The following is a 25,931-nucleotide window of genomic DNA, read 5'->3' as shown; positions in this document are numbered from 1 at the left end:
AAATTCGTAAGACCGTATCAGTAGTTTCTTACATTGCTTTATGTCTACAGAAAGAAGTTTAAAACTCACTCTAATTCTCTTAAAAGCATTATTAATGTCCTCTATAGTCTATTACCTAACTTCGCGTTGACACGGAATTGGACGCCTGAACATTCCGAAGTGAATTCCAGACGTTGGCCTACATTGCTACTTACATTCTCACAATTCTATTATAACATGTATCTACTTAATAACCATTTATGAACTTGAAAAGGGACAATTTATGACCTAATAATTTGAGTTAGGAAGGGTATGTTGCACTATTTAAGTATTCCATATAACAAACCCATAACCAGCCATGCCAAAATCAGCTATTTCACAAGTGAAAATGGTTTGGTTATTGTTATAGTTAAATACTGACCGAAGAAAATATCTAAAAATCTAGGTATTGGTTTTCAAGCAAATTTTCATTATAATTAAAAATAAGGAATCGTTAAAACTCGTAACCCTTTCAATTATATTAACAAAGCCCTATTTTGTCACAAAAGTTGTACCTTAACAAAATACATCAAACATGTCGAAATTCGGTACGGGCCAACGAACTTTATTGAAAACCTCTGTCTGAATGGAAAAATACGAGGGTACAGTTTCACTTTACGACGTCAAATAATAGACTAGACTGAAATACACGACATTTTACGTTGAAAACCGTATGCAATAAACCGCTTTCCTATTGTTTAAAGAATACTTTCTGAAAATCATAAATGCACAGCTACATCGGAGTATTATGTAAGCAAAATCTTTTCTACGTCACATTTTTTTCTCCGGGAAAACCGCTTAGAGACAAATATTTGTAAAGTCACACGTAATTTGCTGATTTACGTAACATTGTATCTGTTAGCAGAAAGCTAAATGAATTACAAATAAACACAGCCGTGCCCCCAAACAGCATAATATTTGCGAAACGTGTGTGACATATCTTACGTGTAAATACAGTGAAACCTGGTTAAGTGAGACTTCAAGGGACCTGGAATTTTGTTTCACTTATAGAGGTATTCCACTTACCTGGGGTCTCAGATACCCAGGTATAAATAAATATCTTTCTCAGTTGCAGAGGGTTCCATTAATAGAGGCCAGAATACAAGTTATTTCAGTTATAGAGGTGCGATCATTAAATAAAATAACGTGCTATGTTTAAATTATAAATAGGTTTGAATTGAAATAAATTGTTATCTCAGTTACAGAGGTTTATGCGTATAAAATTCACCAGCTGTCTCATTTATAGAGGTAACTTTGATGATAAAACAAAATTACGAATTCCGGTTATAGAGGTTTGCTTCGTCCCACTAACAGAGGTAAATCAATGCCAAGGTGATGGGACCGCACCATGAGTTCCAGTTATGGAGGTATTTCACTTATCCAGGTCCCACTTAACCAAGTTTCACTGTATAACAAAGATTACAATACAATTTATATTTATCTCATACTAGCTCCCACCAGCGGTCTCACCTGCGTCCCGTGTGAACTACTTTACATACAGGGAGAAAAAATAGATACCTGGATACATACCAGGATAAGTTGTTAGCCTACCTGATTGAATGAGCTATCTTACTCTATCATCATCTCCTGAGCCTTTTTCCAACTAGGTACATATGTTGGGGTCGGCTACCAGTCTAACCTGATGCAGCTGAGTACCAGTGTTTTACAAGGAGCGACTGCCTATCTGACCTCCTCAAGTTACCAATGCCCGGGCTATCTTACTCTAATAATTTTATAAAACAGTCCAGTAGGCCTTGAGATAAGCGCGTTCAAACCATGTTCACACAGACAAACTCTTCATCTTTATAGTATTAGTGCAGTGCAGATACGTCAAATGTTTGATCTTTAAATTAGCGGTGTAACATAAACACTGTCTACGTCCACGGTTATATATTGTCGCGGATCTTGACAATTGCACATAGTGTGTATTCTACAATACAAGAGTACCTAGGCATACTATATTAAAGTTTTACAAGTACCAGCCTCTTCAGAAAATGTACGAGAAAATCCCCAACGGTTGCATTCTGTGTGAGTTACTATTAACTGTCTTTATTTTGATGTTTGCTCTGTTAAAATCTTCAATTACTGTAATTGGGCTATGTATTCATAAAATGTCCTTCTAGCTACAAAGTCTTTATTTTATTGTTGCTATTTTTCATTCACAAGCGTTTTTGAAATAGGAATGTCTCTTTTATATAAAAAAATGTTATTTAGGTACTTCTTCTTCCAAAAGCAGCTTAGATAATTCCAATTGGATAACGGTATTAATTTATTTATTTAACATACAATGCATTTTAAATTAAAATTTACTATAATGTAACTTAATAAGAAATAAAACATTACTGCTGTAGTCTACTAAAACTAGTTTCCAAAAATAACGTGAAACCGCAAAATCTTATGCTACTCTGTATTAAACTTGCCTAGCCTTTATTGAAAGAATAATTAGTTTATGCGGACAAAGGCTGGGCCAGCAAATTGTATCAGCAATGTTTGCTTAATGCAGTATTCATAAAACTAGTTCCCTGCAGCTACCATCAAAGTATAACTTTTTGAAACTGTTGAGGAACTCATAATAATAGTTTATGCTGCAAAATGTTTTAGAAAATTCATGCTAAGTTTAGAAGCGATCATGAGTGGACAAGAATGTTTCCAAAGAAATTGTTGGTTTGTAGAATTCATATTAAAAATATCTGGCTGATTCTTGAGATCTTCTTGCTCTGTTAAATTTTGTCTGTGTCAAAGTTAACGTACAAGAATTTACGTTTATAATTCCTTCAGCTAATTAAAATGGCTTTTACTACCTCGCTGTCGAAAACAAGAAAACGGTGAACTTAAAAAAAACTCGCTTACAATTAAACCTTACATTCGTCCAGAAAGTTAAATCGGCAACTTAAACAAAAGTTATTCATTGTCCAAAAGAGAAAGGGTACGTTTACTCCAATTTGAGATTTTGACAAAATACAATGGGTTCCGCAGTGCGGCGCTATAATTCGGCCACCCTTAGGCCGCTGCCTCGAATTTTGCGGGCAGCGGGGCGGCAGCGGCGGCGGCGCGGGAGCGGCAGGATCTTACGCGTATAATCAAATGGACCGGCCCTCGAATACAGCGGCGCGGGGAGCGGGCAACGAGCGGTGAGCTCTAGTCAAACGGTGACCGCCCGCGCCGCCGCCGCTGCCGCCCCGCTGCCCGCAAAATTCGAGGCAGCGGCCTTAAAACGAGCGAATCTTACCGCTTGTTTAATAAGTAATCTTCACGTCCCTCCAGCCACCATCTTTCCTGGTAATTTATCGAGATGTGGAAGCAAACCTTGAATTCAAATTACACCTGGATTTTGTTGGAAAACTTCGCCAAACTTGGGAGCAGTTCGCGACTTTTATGAAGATTAAGTCATTTACGATCAAACGATTGATGGAAGCGATGGCTGAACGTTGATTTAGTGGCCCCACTGTCATGTGTCGGCACATAATTATAAAGTAATCGATCGATCGCGTGTGGACTGAAAGTATTAGAATTCAAAACTACGTATTAAAAAAACTTATTCAGCCATACATGAATGACTGAAACTAGGAACCACTATCGATTAAGCTATTTTTAGTTACCGTGATTAAGTTAACATGACCGCAGCTTGCCTGACTTAATACAAATAAAACGATACCGACTTACAACGTAAAGCAATTACTTTTTCTAACCACCCCGTGGGGACCACATGTGAGCACGCAAGTGTATCTACAGCTACATAATATACAATGTATGACAATATACCATTCACGTCCCTAAATAAATATATCACTCACTCAGATAGCTCGGTTTGGTGCAAACGCCTATTCGTCAGCTTATCACCAATTTTTGGCACAAAACAAACTTTTTTGGTAAAAAATCTATCGGTATTGGTTTTGCAGATTGCGTGTTGATTTTAGTGCCACTCCTGTCACTGCGAGCCAATAAAAAATGTAGATTTGAAAAACGTAACTTGGCAAACACTGACGTGTTTGAAAACAATTATATTTGCCATTTAATTTAAAGAGAAATAATATTGAACATCACTTAAATATTCTATCATAAACTTTCTATAAAATAAACAGGATTCGATATTCAAATAAAAAAAAAACGATTCCGTTCCTAAAATATTCAGAACGTTGAACGTTACAAAACACTGGTTCATGAAATATGCACTTCATGTAGTTGTCAGCGAAACTGAATACGAACTACGAAACATACGGAATAGTTCGCCGAAAATATTTTCGATAAATTGAAACATCGAACGAAGCCGCCGGAAATATCCGAGGAACGATTACATCTACAAAATGAAAACATGCTCCCATTTTTATTTTACACTAGCCTCTGCCAGCGGCTTCTCTCATGTTCTGTTTGGATGAAAATTAGTCGTTCAAGCAGAGAGACAAACTTCAGATGCATGACATTTGGTAATAGCCTTCGCTAGTGGTTCCACCCGTGTTCCGTGGGCACTATATTCCGTGCAGTCGGATGAAAAGACTAAAAAACCTTCTTTATTAAATGAGCTATCTTATAAAGATTTTGTCTTTCAAATCGGACCAGTATTTCTTGAGATTTGCGTGTTCGAAAAAACAAACTTTCAGCTCTACAATACCTACTTATAGGTTTTTATTTCTTAAAGTTGTCCAACTACTAGGTACTTATTAAGTAGGTAACGTAAGTGTACCTAATTAGGCCTCACTCTCATATTCTTCAAGAACGAGGTTGGGTCACGAGGGATTGTTCAGTTATTCATTCGGAGCAGTTCCCTATAGATTTCAGCAACCTAACCATGTTACCGTGCTATTACCTAAATGTTGCTTTGGGCTACTTTCGAAACGAACGTCGGTACTTCAATAACTTAGTAAAGGCTTATTCAAATTACCATACTGCTGTTTTTTTTATGGAATTAGTATTTTTACGAAAAGTTGATTAGTAGAAATCGTGACTTGAGAAAAGCTAAAAATACTTTTCTTTTAGGTCTCTTTTCAAACCTCAGTTTATTTTACGATTGACTCTATATTCTGTATTCGTTTCTTTTATACAACTTTTGGTTCCTTAAAATCTTTTAAGAAAAGAAACATTTTTGAAAGATATAATTTACATAGGAAACTGGGGCACAAAAGACTCCGAGACTTGAAACCGCTTTGAATAGGCACTATATTCATATGAGCCGACTATTTGACTCCCACTAAATTCATGCTCGGTCCGACTTTGTTTTATTTGTGGCGTGAGCGCCATTCTCTTGGGACCAACACAATCGGACTGTCATTCTATTTCAATCGTGCAATCGATATTCCAACATTTTAGAATTGAAGCTATGAATTTTAACGTATCAATTTTTGGAAGCTATTCGACATTCACAAAATTCCAATGCCTATTGTTTTGGATATGTTAACTGCTAAAATCGTCACGTTAGAAAACGATACTTAACTGTCAAGAAATAAAATTCCATATTATAAATTCCTCTCCACTTATGTGATTCGCTTTCACGCTAAAGTTGCTAAACCAATTTAAATGTTTAGTCCTCACGTAGTCTGCGAAGGAATATTGGCTACTTTTCATCCGTTTGCTGAAAGTAAATGACTGATACCATAAGAACGGAGGTGAAACCACGGGATACATATTTAAGCCCGAAAACCCCTTACTGAAAGCAAACACTATACTTATGTAAAGAGGGGTCCTGCATATTCTTTACCGGAATCGCACTGTTTAAGTACCTAACTTTTTTTCGTAAGGTGAGCGAAGGGTTTACAATAACAATAAAGGATTAAATGGCAGCGGACGCCATACAACCCTTTCCTTTACATAACTTTTGCACTCAAACTTATACGATTTCTTTGGTAGATTTATTACATACTTTTATAAGATATGTAACTAACTAAGTATGTAATAGAATCTAATAACCATTTTCCGAGGTTTGTAGCGTCATTAATGTTTACAGCTGTATTTAGTTTTGATGATAATACAGTAGTATGGTACTGTCAAACTGATCTGATGATGGACTCGGAATATATGAACTGGAACTTCATCATATCGCATCATACCTGTGTTTGGACTTGTAAAAAAAGCCCTGTTATATTTTTTTGTGCACACATAAAGCGTGTTTTTAGACGTTTTTAGACTAATAATTTATTATTTTGTCACAGCGACATGGGTGAACCGGTGCAGCGAAGATCTAGAATGCCTGGATCTAGAAGACGAGCAGCCTCTAGCACAGCTAAGTTCCATGCAAACAGACAAGATGACATTATTCTTCACTGAACTGCTGGACCACGACCGCGATGACGTCATCATCGATACAGACTTCGATCAATTCTTCGAGGTAGGAAGGTATCAAATCTTTTGGCAATTCATCGGTGTTGATAGTTTGTGTTATTATGCCATTAACTCAAGTATAATCATCAGCACGAATCTTGAGCGCTGACCTTCACCTGCGCAGAAGTAATTTATTGGGTCCCCTTTGTGGTATGAAGTGAGGCGCGGGGGCGGGCTAAAGCGGTGATTGGCCCCCAGCGCATCGCGTCATAGCCGTCACTCGGGATTGGTTCTTTGCTAATAAATCAATTCTGCGCAGATGAAGGTCAGCGCTCAAGATTCGTGCCTATAACTATATCGTTTTTATTAGGGTTAGTGAGTTATTAGGGGAATCATTTCGTAGACTAACCAATTTCAATAACCTATCGAACTGTTGATTTATTAACTATTGATTAATGACGTAAGCCCCATACAAGTAATTTCAAATTCCTGACAAATCAACAGCTAGGTACCTAAGTTATTGAAGTCCATTGTAAATAATTAAGTTTAATATAAATATCTTACCAAGTTAAACGAATTATGAACTTCTAAATCAGATCAATCACAGTTAGGACTGACCTTGGCAGCACTTTAAATACGATTAACTCGGCCCAGTTCAAATAACTCAGTTAAATGTTCAACGGTGTTGAATAACGAAGTTATGTATCTTATAGAGGCCTCGATTTCGATACGAATCTAGACGAGAAACTGAGCAACCAGGCAAATAGCTATCCATTTAAAGCTAAAGGTAAATATAGTAAACTAGCCATTTCCCGCGGTTTCACCCTCATCCCGTGGATACTAGTTCTAGTACCTAGAATCTAGATAAAATAAAGTGTAGCTTCCCAACAGTCAAAGAATTTTTCAAATCGATTCATTAGTTTCGAAGCCTTAGAGTGTTCAAGTAAGATTAGTGTTCTATTCGATTAGTGTTCAACTAAGATGAGATAAGTCTAGTGCAGGTTAAGTTTCTAAAATACAACATTAGGTCATTTCAACCTCACATAACTAACACCAGAATAATGAAAGAGAATAATTAAATTCGTTTCTCGTCGTAATTCACAGCGGTTGGCGCATTTCGCGGACTGGTCGCCAAACTCCTCCGAATTCCACATACTGCTCGAAGTGAAGAGGGAATTTATAGACCACTTCATCAATCCACTGCCCGCCAAGTAAGTCGATGTTCACCACCAAACGTGTTAATGCTCCCTTATTAATCTAGCTTTAAACCTTTTTAGGAATTAACGTTCCAAGTTCCCAGTCCTATCTACGACCGAGACGAATTAGAAGTGTCTAAGAAATGGGGACACCTTTTGAAGTCTGTTTTTTTTAATTGTTATTTGCTGTGTCCGTAAAATTCTGGTATTAGCAGTAAAACCGAAATAAGCTTAACAAGTTCGTAGCATATCCGAAATTATGCATTTATACTATGATACCCCATAAAAATGAATGTCAGCCAGCTGCTGACATTTCATGAAATTGGCCAAAAATATGAGCACTTTGTAAATGTAATATGCAATTCCGTAGGCCGTATATATTCCTAGTTGACGTTTTCATGAAATGTAGACCGCTTTTATGACGCAGTATCATGGTACTTTATAACTTTAAGTCCGACGGCTCAACCAGGAAGCTGATGAAAGAAACATAAAGTTTACGACAAAGGAACAGCAAACTGAACAGAAAAATCACTAGGCTGTGTACACGTACAACATTCATTCTCTAAGTCACGTGTCTAACTTTCCTTCGTTATTAAATTCCTGTCTTTCCCCCATTTTTTATTACATTGTTTGCATAACAAAACACGCGAATAATCTGATATGCAAATTATTCCAGTTCTTCCTGTCGTGATAAACAAAACCTTCGTCAAATTCCTGCCTTCTATATAAATCTTTGCTACCTTTCTGTGGTGTATTTAATTTAATTTGTAACTTTTGAACAGATGGGCTGACCTGCCGTATTACAGACGGGTCTGTGGGCCCGAGTCCAGTGGTATTAACATTCCGGGAAGGACGACGCTGGAGGGATGGCTGGCGCGATGGGCCCTACACCTGTCCGAGATGAAGCGATTCACAGACCTGCCACTCTATCTGCAATACCTCTGCAAGATTCTGTTCCATGTAGTTGATAGGACAAGTAAGTTTACGCACTGTTTTTTTAAGAGACTCGACTATTGAACTCCTTAAAATCGAATTTTATAGAATTCTAGGTAAGCAAGCGGTTAGTTAAGTAACTTAACTTAAGTAACTTAACAGCAATATTCATATTTCGATGAAAGTTTAATCTCATTATGGCACAGTACAGTAACTACTCACGAGAACATAGTTTATACCTACACCTACTTAAAAGTAGCTACATAAACTCTCAAACTCTCGCAACGCCTTCGTCCTTATTCAACCAAAACAAACTTTTCTCACTCCTTATTTTTAACCCAAACAGAGTTATTTTCCGCTTGATTGTGAACAAACGCCGCCCTGTTTACGGTAATAGAGTGGCACAAGTGACGTGTGTCGATTCCCGTGACGGCCTGATAGACGGGATTAATTTGACGTGGCCGAGTTACCCCAACTGACGTCATCGCCCTTAGGCCTGAATAACCTTAATTATTGTCACATGAATTGTTCTCTTGCACCATAGGGCCGCAATTTATTGCTAATTAAACGGTAATTGCTGTCGTAATTTAGACGGGAATGTTTGTTAATGATGCTGTTCTGCATTGCTGCTAGTATTATTCTTGGTCGAATAATTTTATGCGCTAGCGTTCGAGTATTTGAATATTGTAATTGCAACTTTGCTTTCGTTCCTGTAATACAAAAGCTGCTTGAAAATTTCACGCTACAATAAATCAGTGTGCGTTGAAGCAATAATATAACTGTCTAACGTTTAAATCTATAGCTCCATAAGTAGTTATAAAACCAAATAAAATGACAACGCAACGTTTGGTTGTTCTCCAAAGGTTTAAAAATTTGGCACCTCGCTCAACATTTGTAGCCAAAAATCACAGCGGGTGTTCTGAGGCGAGGCAGCAAGCTTTTTCTGTGCCATACTTATTTTTCTATCTTATGTCTTTGCCTTTATTTTAACTTTTTAATCTAAAGCTAGTACAAGCCGATATTCTCGCTGTGCCGCGGAAGAGTTATTGGAATAATATGCTGTGTCAATATTTTATGTTACGTGACCTATTTTTTAACTGGACATTATTAAAATTGTGCTATTTTTAGCGCTTTGAAATTGTTTTACTGCGGTTAATTAGATAATGGACCTGAGAGATAAGTCATTTATTTAGTGTAATAAATGACGTCATATACTTAGCATGAAACAACATTACCGAAATGTATTTTTCCCCATCCTGTCATGCTGATTTAGAAAGCCGAAGCGATTTATCACAAAATATTGCCAAGGTGAATGACCTCGTTCGGTTTAGTAACATCGTCATAATGTCTTGCCAATAGAGTCGAGGAAAAGTGAGCTTTTACTTCATTTGTCACTGTGATGGATTCGATTTGACATGTCAATATTCCTATCTCATTATATTACGAGCTATAGGGATTTTTACTTTATTTGGCTCCAATTTATTGCAAAAATGTCTAGGTAAACATTAAAGTAAAAAGGAATGCCAATAACAAAGGAAATATATACTTTTTACTCTCTGCAATAACATATCTACCGTCATATTTAGACCCACGGCTGGCAAATATCAATAGGCTCACCCCTATCACGGGATCCAATCCCGGAGATGTCGAACTGCGGGTGTCCAATAAATCTTGTGCCACCTCTACTGGGAATTCAGGCCTTTCTGTGTTGCCATAAAATAAAATGTAGTTTTGCTTTCAGGTTCAGGTGCTATAACAAAACCTGCTTTGGCTGCGTTCTACCGGTCGGTGATTGGGCTGAACGCGACCCGAGTGGACGAAATCATAGACACGGCTTTCGATCGCATGACTAGCGTGAGTTATCTATATTCTCTATGGCCTTAGGGCTTACATGCGAAGTTAGACAGGAATATAAAAGAGAATATGTATGCTTGAAGTTTACCACAGTTTTACGTAACATTTTTCCAATAATACGAGTACCTTAGTAGATAGATATTCAGAAGCATATTATGAGTTGCCACTTATCATGTCATGTTAGCATATCTATTTTTATTTTGATACCGATCTGACCTACATAATTACCTAGTAACGAAATATCAAGACCATTGTACCAGTCCTCATAGTGATTTCAATTTGCCTAATAAAATATATTTCAACAGAACGGCTACCTCATTCTGGACTACGGGACTTACGTCCACTGCTTCACCAACTGGTTGATGGGGAAGAACCCGAACGGCCCAGGACAGTGGGTGCTCGTGCCTCCCAAGGATTCCCTCCCCCAACCGCCCTTCCCCGTTGACTACAGCGCCCTCAACACAGAACCTGCCAAGCTAGAGCCCTACGCACCAGACAAGAAGACAAACAGACATTCAGTCATAGTTTGAAAACCCCAAGAACATTCCTACGTATCCCTAACAAGTCAATTTTGTAAGTGTTCCGACTTTAACACTTAGGAATACTTGACTGCGTTAGTTAATCCTAGATCTCTAAATATACGTTTATTGATGTTGACCTAAAAAGACCCTCGACATCGCTCGTGGATTGTCGGAAAAAATTGCCATTGTAAAATAAATTCTGTGAAAAACTTTAGGAATTGATACACTGAGCTTTTTCTAAAGGACTTTTGGCGTAGAGAAATGTGAAACGTCAATTCTGATAAACTGAACGTTTTATTGTTGAAGCTAGAATATTTTTAGTATAGGTTCCTAGTTTATTGGTGAAAATTAACAATATCCTCTGCCGATATCAATGTACTTAAGCCTAATCAGATACGTCTATCTACCTAACTATTACCTACTTAATGTACCTAATTAATTAGAGACTATGCAAACAAATGAGTGATTCTACAATGAATTTTTGCTATAAATGGGGAAATCGTTGAAAAAGCACGAAGCAGTAACTATTGAACCACGAAAAAAAATCCTGTAACTCCAAGGTATAGCAAAAAAACTTCGTAAAATGACTTCTCAAAATGGAGACCGTTCATACGAAATGTTAGTTACATAAGTCTTTTTGTAACTGCCTTAAATCTAATGATTTACCTACTTTTTAAACCTACTCTAGATTCGCTTGAACGTAAAATGGAACGCTTTATCTAACGTGTAAAACGTGCAATTCGACCAATTCTTGTCTCTATACATTCTAGACCTAGATATTAGACCTAAGTCGATGTAAATAGTAGTTATAATGATGCACGGTATGCAAGAACTGCCTTAAAGTAAGCATATTCACATCTCACGACATAGCCTTATTTTATACCTTAGATGTAACATAGATATTATAAGTTAGATACTTTAAATATATTAGTTATCTACACTTTGATTCACAGAAATAAACCCTTTCGTTTGTTTACTCGCTCGACTTTTATTTCATCAACAATTAAACCAATCAGTTTCAGGAATTCTATTACGCAATCAGTGCATTTAAATAACTTAATATTTTCCAGTAAAATAATTGGCTGGGCTAGCTGCATCAGCCAATTAGAGCAACTATTAATCTCAGCAGTTTGCGATTTGCAACAAACTCTGAGAAAACATCCAGTAGCTGCTTCATTCATTAAAAAAACTCTGTTCGTGTCTCCGGGAGCAATTAATTCGCTTATTTGTAAAACATGAGAAAATATGTTGGTTCTCGACCTCGGCCTCAGGAACAGAAGGTCTTTTAAAAGCTTCCTATGATTGATGGCGGGCAGAAAAGATTGTTGCGACGGGCCACCACATCGCGGTTCCGTTTTGGACATTTTCCCAAATTATCATTAATCATCCTAAGCTCTGACAAATTCGCCATACTCTTTATTCTTTCTATCTACCAAAAATCTGTTTTCAAAGGGCCAGGAAACCTTTTTACGAATTTAGCTAATGTGATGTGAAATTATTTCCAACTAACCTACATAACAGTTCTACTAAATTAAAAGACGTGAAGATTTTACTCGACATGAAATTCGTGTTTCGCTTCATAAGTTTATTCAGAGAGAAATTCGTATTTTGCTGAATGAGAGAACTCAGAGAGAGAACATGATGCAAATGAAGTGGTATAAAATACGGCCGCGTTCACGGAACATGTAAAATATTCTACCGAAATTCTACCAAAAACTTACCTACACATTCAAATGAGCATGTACCTCAACTAGAAAAGCAGGTTATAAACTAAGACTGTAGTGCTTAAAATATAAACAATGATTCAATTAATCCTTGTACTGGATGAGAAACGAGAGTGTTCAATATTCATCGGACCGAATAATCAACTCTCTAGTTGAAACAAAGAAGACAAACCTAACGGCTTCATTCAATAAGACTGTTAGAGACATCTCGAAGATCAAAGTAGGTCTACACCAGTTGATAGTATCACAAAAGGCTGTTAATACCTGGCACAGAAACGTATCGAAGGCTTTTAATGATCAAATAGTTTGCAAATTACAGGCCCTCGTAGCACATTTAGACGATAAGTACTTTGACATAACGAGCAAAATCCCGCCATTTGGCGCGCTTTTTTCTTGATCTGTCAACAGCTGCCCATTTTTGCAATAACAAGAGGCAGCCTTTTGCGAGTCATTAGCAAACTGTTAAAACGTTGCCATGCCTTTATTTAAGTGAGGTCATTGCAATTATTAAAGGATCCTCAACTCCCTTCTGATATTGTTTCCCGGGCTCAGTAATAGCATCATTAAACGCGAGTGGGCCAGAATTTTTCCTCTGCAATATACCGCCATGATAAATGGAGCACAATATTTATCGATGTTGTAGGAAACAACGCTTGCAGGTTTTTGTGCGCAACGGCGGATGGGAGAATGCCTATGTTGGAGCGAGGGGAACCGTGCGTGATGTCGAAATGATTGGATTGGGAAAAGGTGACGTTATTCTTAAATTGCTGGCGGAAAAGAAAGTTTTTTCATAGCTAATGATGAGGATATGATTCAATTCCTTTGTAGAACGCTACGCATACCTTTACATAATAAAATTGCGCAATTGTTCCTACGTTTAGACAATACATTACAATTCTAATAAAAACAAGTATGTATGTGTCTACAGAGGTCACATAAAAAACCGTTTTCGTGTAAGATTCCACAAAAACGTGATTGATAGGAAACTAGAATAAAAGAATCGCGCGAACAAAGCGTTCGCGTGGGGTGAAGTAAAAAAAATGCTGCGAATTGTGCTAATAAATTGGATTAAGTATATTTCAATATACAAAGATTAGAATTATCACTGGTTTATTAATTAGTTATTTAGGTAATTTTCTCCTTCATCTTCTCGACAATGGTCTCATTGGTAAGCAAAACGTGTTCACTATCACTCGTCCCCATAGACAGACCACTCTTAACCTGAGGGAGATATTTAATTTTTTTACACGAACTGTGGACTATTTTACAGCCAATATCGATAAAAGTCTTCACATTATCCAGATTTATTCCCGCCCCTGGCATGATTTCTATTTTATCACCAGCAGTGCCGACGAGTGCCTTTATTAATTGAATAGCTTCTAAATCATTTGCCGAAGCCTTCTGCCCGCTTGTCAGTACTCTATTGAAACCAAGACCAGCAATTGTATTGATCGCCGTTAATGGATTATTGCACACGTCAAAGGCTCTATGAAAAGTTACTGGAGTAGCATCAGCGTGACGTATAAATCTCTTGCAGTTTATCACGTCAACATCTCGTGTCTCAGTAAGGGCGCCAAAAACAAATCGATCCACGCCAAAAGCTTTGAAGACTTCCACATCAGATAACATTGTATCCATCTCTTCTAGGGAATAATGAAAATCAGAGCCTGTGCGACATCTGATCATTACGTTCACTTTTGGTCGCTGGAAAAAATAAACAGAAGAAACTTTGAGCGGTAAATAAATAGCTACTTGTATGAAGCACTCCATTTATCAAGTGGACGTACCTTCGTTAATTTATCGCAACCGCAATCGTGACATGATTCACGGATTGGTTTCCCGGCTGCTATATTATTCACCTAAAAATAAAATATTGTTACTTGATAGCGACTGAATATATTTTGGTTGACATATCAGCGGGAATTTAATTTATGTTTTGATGTTTTACCATTTCCATGATTTGTTTGACAAGCCCCGGCGAAGGGGTGAGCCCGCCTTCTGTGAGAGTGCTGCATACTTCAAGTTCATCAGCTCCACCGTGGATAGCATTTATTGCTGACTCCAAACTGTCTATGCAAACTTCTAACATCGCCTGTATGAAATAAATTCGGTAGGTCAATAGAGTTATAGCTAGTTAAGGAATAACAAGTGAAGACCCTCGATAAAAATAGGACCCTTTTGTTGCCGGTGCCCGTAGGACCCAGTGGCGGATCTACTGTAGAGGGCTGAGCACTGTGAATGTGATGTTAGTACTCCCCCTAAGAACTCGCTTACCTGTATAGGTACCTACTACCCCTATGTAGGTACTCCTTTATAAACCACCCCCCATGTAATCCCTTTACATACTCCTACTATATCTATACTCTCTTATATACTCCCTCATGTAGGTACGTTACATATGTATGCTACCTGGTCAGTAACTAGTCAAAAGTTTCATAGGCTTTCTTTGGCTGCACTGCAGCTTACCCCTTTTCCTATAGTAGATGCTACTAGGATAGGTGGCGCGATGTGATTTAGTTTCGTAAAATTCTGCTAGATGGCTCATTGTTTTACATTTGAATGAGTTAGATGGCGCTTAATTATAAAGCTACTCATATGACATGAAAGTACACAACAAAGCGTTATAGTGATAAACAGACAACACAGAAGAGTAAAACGAATAAACCACGTAATTCTATACTCTTTTACTTTTATTAATAATTAATTATTCTTACCAGAATCAGTTTTAGACGAAGATTTCGATAAATAAAGTGCAACAAATCAGATAACCAATAAAAAAATACAATAAACAGTTAATTGCAATGTTGCCCGTCGTAAACGTAAATGAAACTGACTGACAAATGCGATTCCATCCAAATAGAAAACGTGATTTCTTTGAAACAAAAATTAGTTATTTTGCTTCAAGTAAAGTATTTATATATATATAAATAATGCACCATTAGGTACCTACCTATTCTCTATATTTTAGCAAATAAGTATGTCGATTTATCAAAGGATATCATTTTAGAACGTATTGCCACTTGGCCAAGTGGTGCTATGTTCACAATGGTTTGTTCCTTTTGACATTTCGAGTTCGATGTAAAAGGACACGCGAACGTAGGCAAACTTTAGCCAACGTTCGCTTTCTTTTATCAGGTATTTGCATTTTTTTCCTATGTTCATTAACATAAAACAAGTTCAAATATATATCAGAAGTGACCATACTCCCATCAGTTTATAATAAATAATTAGTCACGTACTAGAAATTGAGGTTATATCGAAGTCTGTGCCACATATCGGACGATTGTTTTCTTAGATTTTCAATGAATTGTTAAGAAATTTGAGTGCTAAAGTGTATTTTTTTGTGTGAGCAGTTATGTCTCGAAATAAACACCATGAAGAGACGGACAAACTTACGCGTATCGCTATCGTGAATGCGGATCGCTGTAAGCCGAAGAGATGTAGGCAGGAGTGCAAGAAGAGCTGCCCCGTGGTGCGTATGGGCAAGCTTTGCATCGAGGTGACGCCCAACGACAAGATCGCCACCATCTCCGAGGAGCTCTGCATCGGATGTGGTATCTGTGTCAAGGTAATTAATTCATTCCCAATCAGAATGTTATTATTTTCGCTGATCAATAATAAACACATGGAAAATTTTGCATTTGTTTATCGGTCACGTGATATGAAATAGTTTACAAATATTTGTAGTGGAAAAAAACCAAAATATTTTCCTTATAATTGACAACACATGAATCTTATTACTCAATTGAACACCTAGCTCAATAGAATAAAATAAAATAAAAATAAAAATATCTAATATATTAAATTCTCTTTCAGAAATGTCCGTTTGATGCAATTACCATCATCAACATCCCATCTAACTTGGAGAAGCACACTACTCATCGTTACTCCAAGAACTCGTTCAAGCTCCATCGTCTGCCCATCCCTCGGCCTGGTGAAGTCCTGGGTCTGGTCGGACAGAACGGTATCGGCAAGTCAACTGCCCTGAAGATTCTTGCCGGAAAACAGAAACCCAACTTGGGACGTTTTGCTGTAAGATGTAATATTTTTATATTACAATTTTTATTTATAGTAAATTATAACATAATTTGAGGAATATTAGGTTGATAATTTCCATTAGCCATATGGCTCAGTAAATACCATAAAAGTTTAATTCAATAGTAAGCAGTTTGACATTAAACATTAATTATGCAGCTCACTATTGAAACAAGAAATCCAGTCATTCAAAATTACCATATGGATACATTTGCATGTTAACCTTATTTTACTGAAAGCTTGCAGAATAAATGCAAATTGTGAATGAGTAAAGGCATTATCTGAACAGAAATATAATCCCTGATTGTTTTTTATCTGTTACTGCTATTGCATAAAGTTAAGCAATATTATAGACTTTACAGAAAGTGAAATGATGACCATATTTCTAAATGTTCGTACAACCTTCTAAACATAAAGTCAGTATGTATATTTTCCTCTTGTCTCATCCTCTTATCAATCTCCCAGGACCCCCCAGACTGGCAAGAGATTCTGTCTCATTTCCGCGGCTCTGAGCTCCAGAACTACTTCACCAAGATCCTCGAAGATGACCTTAAAGCCCTGATCAAGCCTCAATATGTGGACCAAATCCCTAAGGCTGTGAAGGGAACTGTAGGTCAACTCCTTGATAAGAAAGATGAAAGGAACAACCAGACTGAAATATGTAAAATGCTTGGTAAGTTCAGATTCATCACAATGAATAGTACAGTTGAATTTAGTTCTTAAAATAATACACTGAAAAGAGAATAGCCTGTAGCATGTAACAGAGATTTTGGCAACATCAGCTTTGCATGCCTAGACAAACGTCAAAAGCCATTGCCTAGTGCCACCTCTGAAGCACTACAGCTCCTCATTAAGGCACGAAAATCCTTCCTTAAAATGTTAGCATGTAACAGGGAAAATGGCAACATCAACTTTGCATGCCTAGACAAAAGTCAAAAGCCATTGCCTAGTACCACCTCTGAAGCACTACAGCTCCTCATCAAGGCACGAAAATCCTTCCTTAAAATGTTAATGATGCTAGTTTCATCACCATCACCATTTACTGGATTCTTATTATGTTGTTGTTCTATTTAGATCTATCTCACATTCGCGACCGTGAGATCGCCGCGCTATCTGGTGGAGAGCTACAGCGCTTTGCTTGCGCCATGGTGTGCATTCAAAACGGTGACATCTTCATGTTTGACGAGCCTTCCTCGTACTTGGATGTCAAGCAGCGTCTTAACGCTGCCCGCACAATTCGATCACTCATCCATCCTGACAAGTAAGATAATAACTGCCAGAAAATAGAACTACTGTAAAATAATTTTAAAGAACTGAGCTACAACAAAATGGCCAAATATCTTGAACATTCATAGAGATTGATGCTGCCTTATAAAGCCATGCATACAGTAAAGAGGTCTTCTTCAAATCTAGTGCAAAGTACAACATTTTTTCTTCTTTCCTAATTCAGGTGACTAAATGTTTCATTTCTTAACCCAGGTTCATCATAGTGGTGGAGCACGACTTGTCAGTGCTGGACTACTTGTCCGACTTCATTTGCTGTCTGTATGGTGTTCCCGGTGCTTATGGTGTTGTGACTATGCCTTTCTCTGTTAGGGAAGGTATTAATATATTCCTTGATGGGTTCGTACCCACTGAAAACATGAGATTCAGGACTGAATCGTTAGTTTTTAAAGTAGCTGAGTCTGCTACTGAGGAAGAGGTAAGCATACACAAGTGGGTAACCTATTTTTGATAGTTAAAAGAAATTGCTGACCTTAATTTTGTTAACAGATCAAAAGGATGAATCACTATGAATATCCTGCTATGTCTAAATTGATGGGCGACTTCAGTTTGGATGTACACCCTGGAGAATTCTCAGATTCTGAAATTCTGGTGTTACTTGGAGAGAATGGTACTGGTAAAACTACATTCATTAGAATGTTGGCTGGCAACTTGGAACCTGATGAAGGTGAGAACACGTTTTGTAAGAAATATATAATTTTAGAACTGGCGGAATGAGCACTTTTAGGAAAACGCTTGATTAGCAATTTTTTAGCTGACGAGACTCCATTTTCACACGTTTTTATTTGTTGTATATGCATCCAAACATATTATTATCTATTAGTTGGACACGTATCCGAACGAACAATTTTGAAATAGTCATAAACAAAATTTGTAATGGCAACACTGAGTAACATCTGTCAAATTTGTGAAAGTTGTCAAATAGTCTATAGGCTTCGGTTTTGTTGTAAAAATTCTATAATTTGTAATATTTATGAATAATCCTAGTATTTACTGTGATATTTAACCAGAAAGAATCCTTAATTTTGAATCTCCAATAAATTTGCGTTATATAATAATGTAGACATCGTTTGAAAAATGAGGTTATAGGTGTATTTCAATAAGTGTATTTTAATGAATTTAAACATATTTAGGTCTTTGAAATGGCTAGAACTGAGTTTTTTGACTTGTTTTTCCATCCTGTTTTTCAAAAATGTTTAAAACACGCGGAATCGTGTGCTACAAACGAAGGTATGACATGGAAGAATTTGACTAGACATAAAAGTCAATATTTGTGGATGATCTTTGTCGACGTATCAATTTGTGCTCAGCTATCAATTAATTATCATTTTCTTGATAGTTTAATGTATGTTTTTTGGGTTATCATCTCATTTCTCAATCATTAAGTGCCTATTGTTCTAAGATAATTGATTCTCTTCTATAAACAATGTTATGATCATTAGCACTATATTGACAGTGTGCACTATTTGTTTCGCTATTTATATTTTCAATTTTCATATTGACATCCTCTAATAAAGGAAAATTATTAGGTACACTGAAAGCCAACTCAATTCAAATTCTATTTGTTGCCTATAAATTAATAACTTCCCTATCCCAGCATCTTAATGTGTTATACATAGATTGTTTAACTATTGTGTCTGCATCATGGACACTGAAGTTCAAGCCACCAAAATTTTCTACATATTATTTTTTCTAGGTTCATGTCATTATTCTTAAACAATGTTTAACTTATAACTTTTTTCTGATGAATATGTATGTCGTTTTGATAGCTTTTGTATAGAAAATATGTTGAATCGCCATATTTATTCATTACATAAAAGTTAACTGATGATTGATAAAGCAGCCCTAAGAATATAATAAGTTTAATATAATATTGTTTGCACCAGGTTCGGGAACGCTCCCCCAGCTACACATTAGTTATAAGCCACAGAAGATATCGCCCAAGTCACAGGGGCTGGTGCGCAGTCTGCTGCACGACAAGATTAGAGATGCTTATGTTCACCCACAGGTAACTTATTCATATTATTGTAAGGGTGACACATATAACTATAATTTTTATTTTGCAAGCCAGCTCGCTCCTTGTAAAGCACTAGTACTCAGCATCCAGTTAGACTGGAAGCCGACTCCAACATAGTTGGGAAAAAGGCTTGTATTCTTCATTTGTTTCAACTTCTTATCTTTACATCAAGAAATAATAACATCTATATCCATTTCTGCAAACTTGATAACTCTAAATTTTAGAATGTTGTCTTGTTGTCTCTCTTACTTGTTGACTGGAAGCCGTCCCAAACATAGTTGGGCAGATGATGCAAAGATGGTAGCCGTTTTATTATTTAATAGGGTTAATTACATTCAGTATTTCTCTGTTTACACTTATTTAAGTCATCATTCAAGAGATGAATGTACATATGTCCCTTTTGTGTTCAAAAGTTTTGAATACGCTTATTAATCAATTCATGTTCCAGTTCATCACAGACGTGATGAAACCAATGAAGATTGAAGAGATAATGGACCAGGAGGTTCAGAACCTCTCTGGTGGTGAGTTGCAGAGAGTGGCGCTGGTGCTCTGCCTTGGCAAACCTGCCGATGTGTACCTCATTGACGAGCCATCTGCCTACCTAGACTCTGAACAACGTTTGGTAGCTGCTAAAGTTATAAAACGGTATGTTAATTCTTCTTCTTCTTTTTGTTTTTGGCTCCTTCGTTGGTATCGAAAATTTTGCCAACATCAATGTAGGAAATGACACTGACCGGTTTTTTTATTTTTTAAAACAATAATTATCTAGTGACTGTTTATTGCGTAGAATGCACTGTTTATTATGTACGCAGGTGTTATTAAGAAACATAATATGTATCTGGTAAGAGGAGATGATTTATCCTGTATCAGTTTCAAATGAATGATTGTGTAACTATAGCATATTGTTATGCATTGTGTATCTATACACATAATGGAGATAATGTTCCATGTTCCGCAAGACTTATAAGTACATGCAGCCTTTATTGGAATCTGTCAAACACGGCATTTTGCCATTTCAATTTAGGACTCAAACTAAAAAGATACCAGACATTATCTATGCCAGACATAATGCCAGACATTGGTGTCTTACATGTACTTGGACTATAGATTACTAGATATACCTGCAGTTGCAGTTACAGCCTTTTTATCGTCCCACTGCTGGGCACAGCCCTCCTCTCGCATGGAGAAGGATTATACCTACTTAAAACTAATTATTACCCTTCTTTTATACAGGTTCATCCTCCACGCAAAGCGTACAGGTTTCGTAGTCGAGCACGACTTCATAATGGCGACGTACTTAGCGGACCGAGTGATCGTGTTCGAGGGGACGCCGTCGTCTCACGCCACAGCTCACGCGCCGCAGTCGCTGCTCAACGGCATGAACCGCTTCTTGGAACTGCTCGGCATCACCTTCCGAAGGGACCCTAACAACTTTAGGCCGAGGATAAACAAACATGCTTCCGTTAAGGTAACCATTTTACAAGCTGCTATTTACCTTCACCTATTATTCTTAAGTAAAGCTTGTCTAAGCTGAAAGGATATGGACAAAAGCTATGCGTCTTTACGCATGGCCTTTGCTTAGACGAGTAATACATACATACCAGAGAATGTATTACACATATTTGTTCATCAAAACATGGAATCTAACATTTTAAATTACGCGCGACAGACCAATAGAGTTTTCAGGTTCCCGCCGACGAACAATGATTTGGGGGCAAATCTTTTGTAAAACTTGTTTTATAAATTATACTTGACCATGATATATCCTGATCTAGACACACGGCAGTGTGTCCGCCAAGTTCGAGCAAAAAAAGCGACACACCGGCCGTGGGTTATATTACACGAACCATTTCGGGCCAAATTCGACCCCCCTGTAACTCAAAATCTATTTTATTTACGCATATCAAATTTCTAGTATCTGTTGAGACCCCCTCACTTATCTAAAATACAAAATTTCATTAATATACCTATTGTAGGTCTTGAGATATTGACGTCAGAAAATCGCTATTTTTACTATACACTCACTGACTGATTCACTGATTCACTGACTCACTCATCAAAAACCTAGACCACTTCCAATGGTCGTATTGACTTGAAATTTGGCATGGAGGTAGGTCTTTATGTCAAGGTAAAGGGAAAAATCTGAAAATGGCCAAGTGTGAGTCGGTTTCAAAATAATGAAGGTGTTTTATACCCGGTGTAAAATACCCCTAAGGAACTAAAACGAACTAAATTTATTTATATTTATATAATATATCTTCGAATGGTACAAAGGTTTGTATTTAGTCAAAGTAAAGTAAAAATCTGAAAACGGCCAAGTGTGAATCACTTTCGAAAATAACGAATGTGTAACTTTGATCCACGAACATAATATATGATAACTTGTCATGTCAGTCAGTTGGTAAATCTAGTCCATTTAGTTAATCTAGTTCATTTCTTTGTAAGAAACATAGTGCATATTAAAAATCTAAAAATAGTATAAATGAGACATTTCTTTAACTAACTTCATCATAAGAAAAAATAAAATAAACAACCTTACAAAAATAAATGAAATCCCACCCAAAACAAAATGTGAAAGACTGCCAAGTTCGATAATACGGGAATGCTTCGCCTATAAAAGAAGTGAGATCTGAATAAGTACCAAGTTCCATACACATACCTCAGTTAAAAATAGTTACTTTTTAATGATGATTACTTGGCAAGTTTTAATAGAAAATTAAATACTTGATTCATTGCGTTTAGTAGGTTTATAACAAGGTGTATGAAAACTTGCCAAGTAACATCATTAAAAAGTAACTATTTTTAACTGAGGTATGTGTATGGAACTTGGTACTTATTCAGATCTCACTTCTTTTATAGGCGAAGCATTCCCGTATTATCGAACTTGGCAGTCTTTCACATTTTTGTTTTGGGTGGGTTAATTACACTGCAAATGCCAATAGTTTTTTATGCTCCTGTCTTACAATAGCACTATTTTAACCGATCTATTAAAAATCTAAAGAATTAGCCTTTTCTGTATGCCAGTCATGTTTTAACTATTTCTACAAACAATGTAGTTGACAAGCACTGTAGCTAATATATATTTTTTTCTTTTTTACAGGATATAGAACAGAAACGAGCAGGCCAATACTTCTTCCTGGAAGATTAGTGCTAACAACATCTGTATTTATATATATTGTATCTGTCACAATGGTGATGGCCTGCCACCCGTGTATTTCCAATTAAATGTATTACTGTAATAAATCATGTTTTATACAACCACTTACTCCATCAACTTATTTATTTAATTATAAATGAGACTTTGCACTTGATGTGTGCAATATTTCTTAGCAAGAAATGACACTGCATAAATTTCTTTGAATATCTGATACAAAAATAATATAGTAGGGCACTAATAAACAACCTAAGTATGGTGTTACGTTCTACTCACCCTTACATCGATTTGAAAATTCAACCGTATTATTTTATCTCTATTCCAATAAGCGCTCGCGCACACACTACTATCTTTTAGTCGTCCGATACTTGATTTGGGCTCATAAATCAGTATAAGATTAATGGTACCTACAAGCTTCGAATTCATGTTGTCAATTATTATTTTTAATTACAGAGAACTTACAATCAATGCTATAGTACTATATGCTCATAGGACAGAACTACTGAACCAACACTGGAACGGAATAAAAGGGTATGCTTAACCAGTTGCGGGAAGTAGTACCCCTGGACGCGGGTGTAACCGCGGAGAATAGCTAGTTAACTATAAAACAATGATTTCTTATCGCATACTCGTTTTTTTAATGCGGTAAGATAGGGAACCGCAAAATATGGTAGGTACCTACCATAATATTTTGTTTATTTTAGGTAAAAAAAGGCACAGCGGCACTCCGACCTCGCCTGAGTGGAGGGGGTAATCTAAGGCGTCCAGTCCCCCACCTACTTGAGGTACAACATGGTTGAATATTAAGAATGCAGGTATACTTCACCTTCCGTGAAGTAGGGTTTTGCCGCACTACAGCTGCGGTTATTCCTAACTACGCTAGTATTATAGGTTTCAATTGGCTGTGACGTCACTGTTGCCTAGATTCGAACACGCACAGGGTGCAGGGTCGATAGTATTATCGTCTAGGGCGGTCTTAATGACAGACTTTAGGTTTTATCTAGCTATTATATTTTTATATACACCAGGATAGGTGTATGTGTGTGAGTCAGCGATTCACGTGTACGTAAACGTACATAAGTGCTCACTTTATATTTCAGTCATCTTCGTCAAGATTAGATAACAATCTCGGAATTTGAAATACCCTACTGAATAGATATTTGTGTAAACTTGTATTTTTTGGGTACCTGGGTTGAGGGGGTCAGATAGGGCAGTCGCTCCTTGTAAAGCACTGGTACTCAGCTACATCCGGTTAGACTGGAAGCCGACCCCAACATAGTTGGGAAAAGGATTAAGAAGATGATGATGCATTTTGAAATCATTTCGAAAATAAGGTTTAGGGCGAAATGAATATGATTGTGCTCAAAGGTGTTTTTTTTTTGTTTTTCGCTACTTACGTATATTTGTTAGAGGGAAATTGTAGAGTATTAACAATTGCAGAACATCGTATAAATTGCACACGTAGGTGCACAACTCAACTCACAAGTATGTAGGTAGAACCTACCTACGTAATTTCACGCGAAACTTCCATTAATTTAATGACTATACAGAGCTGACCCCATTTTTCTGCCAACACATGGATTCTAGGTACACGGACTAATTAAGAGGTTAAAACGGTGCTATCTGTATTATTAAGTACCTACCTACCGCATACCGATTCAAAGGCAGTCAATAGTTAATTAAAAATCAATCCCGAATTTTCTTAGGTCATTCAGTGTACCCAAGGAAATAACGGAGATTCTACTGAAATCTATAATCTGTAGGTACTAATATACACTAAAATAATAAAGAGGAAACATTTTTGTAGGCTATTAATTTATCAGGGAAAACCACCAAAGAACTACTTGACTAACTGACTTAAGGAATGCCTCTGACAGAAAGATACGTAGGTAGGCAGTCAAGTGGGTATCGCCGTTAGCAGAATCTAGTCATCAGAATATTCATGTATGAGTAATAGCTTATTTGCTTATGTATGACAGAATGCTAATAAGACTGAAAATTTCAAGAACACTTAAGTAGTTGCTTTCTAATAAAGCGATTATCACGCGCTGGCTTTCTCATGAAATATGCTCTGATAGTGCCAAGATTGTTTACCGCAGATCGTAAGATTATGAGACAGTTATTAAGCAGGAATATCTTATGTTTTGTATGCTTATTGAATGTAATAACTGCAGGTATAGATGGTTGTTTTTAGTTCTCTCCTCATTGATTCATGGAAAGGAAAAAAATGTGTTTTATTTAGCTAAGTACCCACTAGTTATTAACCAGCCACATCCTGAGGAATCTTTGTGCTAAATAATTTTCATCTTGATCAGTTTAGCCGTGTGAGTTAGTGATGGCGACTAATAACTCTTTTATAACGTTTATTTTTAATCCAAAATAATAATACCGCAAAACTTCCATTTTAAGTTCATAATAAAAATCCGAAGCCAACGGAAAAACCTTTCAACAAACCAATTCAAGGAAGGCTAAATAAACTACTTTACCATTGAAACCGCGGTTCGTTTACGCAACTCGTAAAGAAACGTTAAACTGTACCATAACGTAAACTGCTTCCACTCGTAGTTTATTTTCACGTCAGAGAATGAATCAGATTATTTATCTGTCCCACCATTGAGTGGTGATCTAAGATCGTGAATAAGGACTGTGACGTCACAGAGTCTCAACGGAATACTTAATTGTTAATGACGTTGTTATATTATGTCTCATAAATAATTAGGTACAATATCAGGGTGATCATTGGGTTTATTTTCGTAGTTATGACTGATCGTTTAATGATACAGAAGTTCGATGCGGAAACTGCCTGTTAGACATAATAGGCAGAAACCTATGGTACCTATTTACTAAGTACTTATTTACACGGTTTAGATACAAAATGTGCAGTTGCACAATTAGCGATTTTGCATGAGTAACGTACTAATAGCGTGTTTTTACGAGAATAGA

General features: G+C 36.8%; 4 protein-coding genes across 5 annotated transcripts in view; 3 read left to right on the top strand and 1 right to left on the bottom strand.

Moving 5' to 3' along the window:
• Positions 1-11,750, top strand: part of LOC110377212 (uncharacterized) — a 90,944-nt gene extending 79,194 nt beyond the window's left edge. Inside the window, exons 4-8 of the mRNA XM_021336003.3 lie at positions 6,162-6,337; positions 7,375-7,481; positions 8,249-8,442; positions 10,141-10,253; positions 10,559-11,750. Coding sequence (XP_021191678.3) covers positions 6,162-6,337; positions 7,375-7,481; positions 8,249-8,442; positions 10,141-10,253; positions 10,559-10,783 — 815 coding nt within the window. The 3' untranslated portion in view covers positions 10,784-11,750. The remainder of the gene's footprint in view (positions 1-6,161; positions 6,338-7,374; positions 7,482-8,248; positions 8,443-10,140; positions 10,254-10,558) is intronic.
• LOC110377229 (annexin B9) overlaps positions 1-25,931 on the top strand; it is a 367,919-nt gene that overhangs the window by 330,354 nt on the left and 11,634 nt on the right. The window lies entirely within an intron of this gene.
• LOC110377201 (PF03932 family protein CutC) lies at positions 13,556-15,330 on the bottom strand. Its single transcript, XM_049837422.2, has 4 exons — positions 15,213-15,330; positions 14,447-14,590; positions 14,286-14,357; positions 13,556-14,202 (listed from the first exon to the last, which is right to left on the bottom strand). Exons 2-4 carry the CDS (start codon positions 14,585-14,587, stop codon positions 13,624-13,626), a joined length of 792 nt encoding a protein of 263 aa, XP_049693379.2. The 5' UTR covers positions 14,588-14,590; positions 15,213-15,330; the 3' UTR covers positions 13,556-13,623.
• Positions 15,484-23,099, top strand: Pix (pixie). Its single transcript, XM_049837421.2, has 11 exons — positions 15,484-15,633; positions 15,852-16,066; positions 16,315-16,530; positions 16,999-17,206; positions 17,608-17,794; positions 18,013-18,235; positions 18,307-18,484; positions 19,704-19,825; positions 20,283-20,479; positions 21,068-21,302; positions 22,935-23,099. Exons 2-11 carry the CDS (start codon positions 15,854-15,856, stop codon positions 22,980-22,982), a joined length of 1,827 nt encoding a protein of 608 aa, XP_049693378.1. The 5' UTR covers positions 15,484-15,633; positions 15,852-15,853; the 3' UTR covers positions 22,983-23,099.

Source organism: Helicoverpa armigera, chromosome 23 (assembly GCF_030705265.1).
Source record: "Helicoverpa armigera isolate CAAS_96S chromosome 23, ASM3070526v1, whole genome shotgun sequence".
NCBI lineage: Eukaryota > Metazoa > Arthropoda > Insecta > Lepidoptera > Noctuidae > Helicoverpa > Helicoverpa armigera.
The sequence above is the reverse complement of the archived record's forward strand: the minus strand, read 5'-3'. Positions and strand labels throughout refer to the sequence as shown.

Bases quoted from the DNA above. Each gene is read 5' to 3' on its own strand.
- LOC110377201 (XM_049837422.2), bottom strand. From the start codon at position 14,587: ATGTTAGAAGTTTGCATAGACAGTTTGGAGTCAGCAATAAATGCTATC. The intron at 14,358-14,446 runs GTAAAACATCAA...TTTTATTTTTAG, and splicing joins TCAAACAAATCATGGAAATG to GTGAATAATATAGCAGCCGG. The intron at 14,203-14,285 runs GTACGTCCACTT...TATTTTTTCCAG, and splicing joins GTTGCGATAAATTAACGAAG to CGACCAAAAGTGAACGTAAT.
- Pix (XM_049837421.2), top strand. From the start codon at position 15,854: ATGTCTCGAAATAAACACCATGAAGAGACGGACAAACTTACGCGTATC. The intron at 17,795-18,012 runs GTAAGATAATAA...TTCTTAACCCAG, and splicing joins TCACTCATCCATCCTGACAA to GTTCATCATAGTGGTGGAGC. The intron at 21,303-22,934 runs GTAACCATTTTA...TCTTTTTTACAG, and splicing joins ACAAACATGCTTCCGTTAAG to GATATAGAACAGAAACGAGC.